Source organism: Sinocyclocheilus anshuiensis, unplaced genomic scaffold (assembly GCF_001515605.1).
Source record: "Sinocyclocheilus anshuiensis isolate Anshui unplaced genomic scaffold, SAMN03320099.WGS_v1.1 scaffold1184, whole genome shotgun sequence".
In the NCBI taxonomy this organism is placed as follows: domain Eukaryota; kingdom Metazoa; phylum Chordata; class Actinopteri; order Cypriniformes; family Cyprinidae; genus Sinocyclocheilus; species Sinocyclocheilus anshuiensis.
This window is the reverse complement of record NW_015547647.1, coordinates 293,772-301,724: the sequence shown is the minus strand read 5'-3', so window position 1 is coordinate 301,724 and position 7,953 is coordinate 293,772. Positions and strand designations below refer to the sequence as shown.

At 35.5% G+C, this 7,953-nt stretch overlaps 1 protein-coding gene across 1 annotated transcript in view; it reads left to right on the top strand.

Annotated features, from left to right (window-relative positions):
• Positions 1-5,498: 5,498 nt before the first annotated feature.
• LOC107701916 (protein S100-A1) overlaps positions 5,499-7,953 on the top strand; it is a 5,000-nt gene continuing 2,545 nt past the window's right edge. The window contains exons 1-2 of the mRNA XM_016504069.1: positions 5,499-5,551; positions 5,873-6,029. Coding sequence (XP_016359555.1) covers positions 5,889-6,029 — 141 coding nt within the window. The 5' untranslated portion in view covers positions 5,499-5,551; positions 5,873-5,888. The remainder of the gene's footprint in view (positions 5,552-5,872; positions 6,030-7,953) is intronic.

The window sequence follows — 7,953 nt, the reverse complement described above, 5'->3', positions numbered from 1 at the left end:
TAATAAACATGCTTTTAGTCCCGGTGTCCTCATATGAGGACATGTATGAAATCAACATCCTGTTTCGTAACAGAAAGTCATATTTTGATTTGAAACCCCATAACATTTTCCTGAGATGTTGATTTATGACAGACAGTTTAAAAATTAGTCAGATTTAAATGATAATTACAAAATATTATCATATTTCCATAAGAGTGTCACTAAATTAATTTCAGACATCTTTGAAGACCAAGGAGAGGGGGTGGTCATGGTGAAACATCCAATCATTTGGTATCTCTGAAAAGCCCTGAATGTGCTCTGTACAGGACATCCAGACTTACAACTGTGGCATGTATAGTCTCAGAGAAATACACCAAAATATAATGTCCTCATATGAGGTCACAGGGTCTCAGAAGGATATGTTGTATTTGTTTAACAGGTGGATGTTGAAACGTATAGAGCAACTGACCTCAAAGTTACAGCATTTAAGGATTTGCTCCACAACATCTCAATTCCTGTTGCACCTTCCAAAACTTTCTATTAATATAAATTAATTAGCATGACATTTACATAAACTGACATTGCACAACATTTCCATTAATATTCATATGTTTGTCTGGCTAGACTTGAGTAGAAAATGCATCATAAACAACCCATCTCTGTATAAGGATGAGTAGGGCTGTGCAGCTCTCGCTTTTTCTCTTTCTGTCTCTCATTAATCATAGCTTTTCTGTCAGGCCTTCACAGAGATGAAAAGCCCTTTTTTATATTTTGACATTTTTCAGACCAGGAAGTTGCAGTTGGGTGTCACTGTGGTCATGCATAAATCTCTCTACAGAATAAAGTTGGTTTGTTCGAACAGAAAGAAGCTGAGAGCAGGACAGGGCAGCCGGCCACTGAGCTGCTCTCTATGGAGTCATGAATGATCCACTTCTCACGCAAAAAAATAAATAAATCTTCCACCATGATAGGGACAACAGCATTTTTTGATTTATATGATTTGTTTTCAGTGTATATATCTGTAAACTAACTGTTAGTACAGGATGCATTAATAAATCACAGAAATCTGTGTGAAAGTCTGGATACAAATACTGAATAAAAATATGAATAATTTATGAGTCACTTACAGGCTGATTGACATGAGATGCAGTGCTTTAATGCTTAAGGTGAAGCGTGTCATTTTTTAAGCTATTAACTGATATGTAAGCTATTCATATCAGTGCATATAAATGATCGTGATTCATTTGCATTGACACTGTATTCCAGCAAGAACATATAAAGTATAAAAATATATTCTTTATAGTTTTATCAAATAAAATGCATGCAGGTTTGAAATGAGTACATTTAATTTTCAAATCAGCTGTTCATTTATATTGCATAACAATGTATACACGTTTTTGCATTAAAGGAATAGTTCACACAAAAATTAAAATGTATTCACCCTCAGGCCATCCAAGATGTTGATGAGTTTGTTTCTTTATTGGAACCGATTCAGATCAAATTGAGCATTACATCACTTGCTCACCATTGGATGCTTTGCAGTGAATGGGTGCCGTCAGAATGAGAGTCCAAACATCTGATAAAGACATCACAATAATCCACAAGTAATCCACACCACTCCAGTCCATCATTTAACGTCTTGTGAAGCGAAAAGCTGCGTTTGTAAGAAATCCATCAAGGCGTTTTAACTTTAAACTGTTGCTTCTGGCCAAAATACAATTCCATAATCCATAATAATGTTCCCCCATAGTCCATCCACTGTTGTCCTCTCATTTCAAAAGCCATTTAGAATTATTCATTTAGAACTGTTGGACTGTTTTCACTTGTAAACGGTGCTTGATCTGTGTATATTTCACATCTGATTCAGACCAGACCACTTTTTCACTGGAGAAATCAATTTTATGGATAGAGCACTCGTATTTTAGCTGGAAGCAACAGTTTAAAGTAAAAAAATGTTGGATTTGTTTCTTACAAACACGCAGCTTTTCACTTCACAAGATATTAACTGATGGACTGGAGTGGTGTGGATTACTTGTGGATTATTGTGATGTGTTTATCAGCTGTTTGTTCTCTCATTCTGACAGCACCCATTCACTGCAGAGGATCCAGTGGTGAGCAAAAGAGCAAATCTTTTCTGATGAAGAAACAAACTCTACATCTTGGTTAGCCTGAAGGTGAATAAATTCTTCAGCAAATTTCTTTTTTGGGTGAACTTTTCCTTTAACATAAAAAGTGAAGTTTCAGAGTGTTTACAGCATTTTTGTGTTCTGATGAGACTTGAACTGGCATTGTTTCTCATCACAGATGCTCAGTCAAAGCCACTACAGCTTGACGGAGGTTTTAGCCCAGTTGAATTGCTGGAAAGAGCTTTAAGGAGCACCAGGATTAGCTGTCCGGTCCTGTAGCTGTTTAAGTTGCTCATCATCATCATCATCATCATCATCAGTGAGTTGTTAATAAATTCTAGCATCCAGCTATTAACATGCAGTATGATGCAGACATTTCACATTTGCTGTTCAGGAATTTACACTACAACAGACCCATCACAATATTTATTTACCTGTGCAGATTACTTTTGTGGGAATTAGGTTATTTAAATTAGCATTATGGGTTAGTTATGGGAGCAAAATACTCTTACCTGGAAAAATAGATTGTCTGTGTAGATGTACAGACAATGTGTATATGCTACTGTAAACAACTATAAGCCTTTATGCACTGATAACTGGCCAGATAGCACACCTACGTCTGCAAGATGTCTGTTAAAGATCGCTTCATCTGGAAAGCATCTGCTGTGCACAAACATCTGATAGACGTCTTTGAGATGTCCGTTTTACATACATTCTAAACCATAAACATCTTAAAGACATTTTCTAAACGTCTATTTGACGTCTGATAGGAAACGTCCTATAGACGTATTGCAGAAACACTCTAATATGTCTTGCAGATGTCAAATAGACATCTCCGTGATGTGTGCGACCAGGGAGATAACTATACATTTTTAATAATCGTTAATTCCATGAGAATAGGAATGTCCACATCACAATTATAACTATAATGCCACAGAGGAACTATATAGTTAGAATCACTTTCCGAATGATTTTTCTGGCTTATGAACGATAAAAAACATTGACAACTAGTTTATCTTGAAAGGTCAGTTTTCAAATCATCCTGGTAGTACACTGACTTCTAATATGGAGAATGGCCTCAATTTCTTTCCCGCGCTCTCCCCAAACATTTGTTTTGAGGGAATGTTGAGCGGGTACGAAATTCGCGAAAAGTGCGGATTGCTTTACGGCCGCAACAAATGCACGTGAACAGCTTTCCGCCTTTACTTAAGTATACTTACTAAAATAAACTTGAAGTATACTACTTTTTGGTAAGGGTAATTATGACAGTGATATATTTACAACAGTTAACTGTAGGTGTAGGGGGCTGCAAAGTCACAAAAATACACTTTTAAAGCTCAGACGACATAACTGAGGACTAGGAGCGTGCTTATAATATGGTAACCAAGTGATAAGCCAAGTACAGAATCTTCTCTGTCGCTCACTCTCTCATTCCCCAGGCAGAAGTAATAGGTCTTGTTATTGGATCAGTTGCAATGACTTAATGACCAGAATTAGAGCTCTTTTGTATGCGTCTATGACAGAGATGCTGATGAAATGCTTTTAGAGGGACTTGATAAGGAAAGCTTCCGCCTAATCATATTTAATTAAACCTGTACCATTCGTGCTGCAGACATGAATCAACTCAAATCATGTGAGATGTCAGATTCCATGACTCCAGCCGTATTGACACACAGGGGTGGGCCCTTTTGACATGGGGCAGGCAGTGTACAGAGGGGTCCCAGAGATGCCTGGGGGCCTCTGACATTTAGGTACCAAAATGTCATGCCATCTCCATCAACATAATCACAAAGGCATTTCCCATAAAGAAATAATGTTTAAAATCACATCGTCTTGTTCCTTTCTCGTTTAATGCTTTGCATTTTTCTAGCTTCTGTTCTACTTTAGTTCACTCTTGAAAGCATGAATTTCCTGGTTTATGCTTGCTATGGCTGGTTTGGTGCTGGTCAACCAGCATAATCTTTCTGGTGATGCAGGTTGACCAAGAACATCTTGCTGGGTAAGCTAGTTAATCAGCCTAGTAAAAGTTTGCGGTCAGTAACATCTTTTAATGGTTTCATTTGATCACCAATGCAGCATTTATTTGATCAGAAATACTGTTTAAAAACAGAAAATTGTTATTTATTACTATTTAAAATACTATCTTCTATTGTAATATATTTTAAAATGGAATTTATTTCTGTCATGCAAAGTTGAATTTTCAGCATCATTACTCCAGTCTTCAGTCACACGATCCTTCAGAAATCATACTAATATGCTGATTTGCTGCTCAAGAAACATTTCTGATTATTATCCATGTTGAAAACAGTTGTGCTGATTCTTTTTTTTTTTTTTTTGTGGAAATGGTGAATTTTTTTTGCAGGATTCTTTGATGAATAGAAAGTTCAAAAGAACAGCATTTATTTGAAATGCAAATCTTTTGAAACACTATAAGTGTCCTCACTGTCATTTTTTATCAATTTAATGCATTCTTGCTTAATGAAGTATTAATTTCTTTAAAAAAGACCCCAAACTTCTCAACGATTGTGTATAAATGTCATTGCATTAAATGATTATGGTCATTTATTTTAAAGGAAAATGGCACAAGCACAAGTTTCAAATGAAATCTATCGCAAAAAAAAGCTAATGTTAGATTTTAAATGATGAATGAAGAAAAATATTTGGAAACTGTGTTTGCAGTGCTTTAATGGATCATGTTTATAGTTAATATGATGAACTGTTGTAGGACACCTTTGACAACTGACTTCATACATCCACCTAAAATCACAAAAGCACCATAGATTAGAAAACATTGAGCAAAAATTGCTCATAAAAGTGAAGTTAGTTTGTGTGTGTGTGTGTGTGTGTGTGTGTGTGTGTGTGTGTGTGTATGGAGGGCTCTCAGGAGGCCTTTGCTCTTTTATTTGGAGTGTGTTTTCAGTGCAGGTGTGTGGAAGGGTTACTATGGTGCATCACCTGAGCTATCATACATCGTCACAACAACAGAGGAGGGTCTTTCCTGCACAGGTTACCTCAAAAACAACTTCACCCACTCTTGAATACAGTTTGTTCACGAACACAGAATTTCACTTCTCGGCTTTCAACAAGCTAGTGTTAGAGGCCTTTTTGCTTTTGTTAATTGTATAATAAATAAAAAGAAAACAAATAGATTGAATACAAAAAAATTTGAAAAGCTAATGTTAATTTTTGTGTGTGTGTGTGTGTGTGTGTGTGTGTGTGTGTGTGTGTATGGAGGGCTCTCAGGAGGCCTTTGCTCTTTTATTTGGAGTGTGTTTTCAGTGCAGGTGTGTGGAAGGGTTACTATGGTGCATCACCTGAGCTATCATACATCGTCACAACAACAGAGGAGGGTCTTTCCTGCACAGGTTACCTCAAAAACAACTTCACCCACTCTTGAATACAGTTTGTTCACGAACACAGAATTTCACTTCTCGGCTTTCAACAAGGTAAGACACTTTTTTCTCTTTGCCAACAAACTTTAGAACTCAGTTCATATTTGAAAGAAGGCTGATAACTTATTGGAACTGACTTATTTACTTAATTATTTTAATCTCTTTTAATTGCAAAAAATTGTCATTTGGCTGTGTGAGTACCATTGTGGTACTGAATGTTTTTTATATTAATGTGCCCTAGTATTGACATGCTGCTATGTCCAGAAAAATACTCTGATACTTTTGAAATGTTTGTTAATAAATATAGTCATAAAATAGTTATGTTTGCCCAGCAGCGGGTCAGTCTGAACTGGATGTGTCATACCTGCTCCACAGGTGCTCTGCAGCAGTAATGCCCAGTAAACTGGAGGGAGCCATGGATGCACTCATCACGGTCTTTCACAACTACTCAGGGAGCGAGGGAGACAAATACAAACTCAGTAAAAGAGAACTGAAGGAACTTCTTAACAGTGAACTCACCGACTTCCTCACGGTTAGCGATCAGACATTTCACAACAAATTTCAAAGCTTGTTATGGGTCTGCATTGTAAGATGAATACAACTAATCTTAATCCAGACTGGAAAAATATAAGCAAAAGAGACATACAACAACATTTATATGTATGTACATTTATAAGAATGTACAATAAAATTGAATCAAATATATGCATTTTGTTTTTTTATTAATTTATTGATAAATAGAATTTCTACAATGTAATAATCATCATTATTATTATTATTATTATTATGACTGTTATTATTACTAATTATTTTATACAATATATAAATATTTGTATATTTCTTAATAAAAATAATGTATACTATATATATATATTAGCATCGCTCAAATAAAAAAATTCAAAAGCATGCTTTTAAGAGTGAAAATGTGTAGGTTTTTACCATAAGGAAATATAATATCTGAGCTGACTTTTAAATATAATTTGTGCATTTTTTTAAATGAATAAAACAAGCTTATTAAAGTTACAGCAAGAAGTTACCTGACAAAAAAATTCACATTGCATTTGTCACGATCAAGATTTATTTTAGTTTTTGGCAGCGTGTAAATCAAGTGTATTATGGATATTTTTGAATGCATTTGCAACCTTTTTTTTGCAAGCATTTATGGAAATTGATGTCTATTTTGGTTTCCTCATCAGGAAGTGAATTTAAATCATGTGTATTAAATAATCTTCTGAGCTCATATCACATGAGAGCTGTTATATGAACACACACAGAGAGCGAGAGGGAAATCTCTTGGCCTGGAGTTCAAAGCGCTCTCTTTCCTTCAAGAAAACAGCTCATAACATCACCTCACTGACTGCTTAATCAACTGTACATAATGCTTTAATGCCATCTATTAAAATTGAAGATCTCATCTTGACATCCAGCACATACCCTGCTCTTACTGCATGCATTAATATGTGCGTGTGTGAGTGAGTTTTTGGCTCCGGCGTGTTGATTAGTGATAATTATTTTGTTAATTTCGCAATGAACTTTTCATTGTTTACTTTGTTTGCGTTTAATTCATTTCCTGTGTACACAGGCGTGTAATTCCAGCTCTCACACTGGGACAGGCCACTTGGTGAGTTGGCTGAAAATCTGAGGAAATGCATTAAATGAATTATTTCTTTCCCATCAGATACAATATCGTTCAATAAAAATAACCCCATTCATGATCAGGAAACTTTATCTGAATCTCAATGAGACAAAAGTTGAGGAAAACAGTGATTGGGTCACACAGCGGCCTGGTGTGTCTCTCTGAAAAATCCATACAGATCTTTGGGGTTTTGAGCTATGTGTGTATATGTGCGTGTGTGTGTGTGAGTCTATATCAAGAGGAAAATAAGTTGCCTCTCCTCCCTCTTTGACTGAATCTCATAAACCTGTAAAGAACACACCCAGATCATATTTCACACCAAAATGTATATAAATTATAATTGTATTATTATTATTATTATTTTAAATGTATACTATTTTTAGTATAAAAATAATCCTGCAGAAAAAGCCTATTTTAAGGACCATTAGGAATTTAGCATTGTATATTCATTATTGTAATGTAAAAATTCACATTCTCATTAGTTTAATGCAATAAATAAATAAATAAATACAGATAATAAACATGTTATTAATATACAATATTAATGTATATATTTAATATAGATGATAAATAGATATTTTACAACATATTGTAACCGGGCGAACGAGACGAGAGACGTGCAGATCCATTTGCAAGCTTTATTAGACAGAGACGTGGTCAATAACACAGGCAGGGTCGAAACACCAGCAAACAGGTATGGCACGGGCAAGACACAAGAGTATTCCAAGGACAGACGTGATCAGAACAATATCCAACAGGGCAAGGCAAAGAGAGATAATCCAGGTACGCCGCAATAGTCCAGGCAGGGGCAAACAGAGTC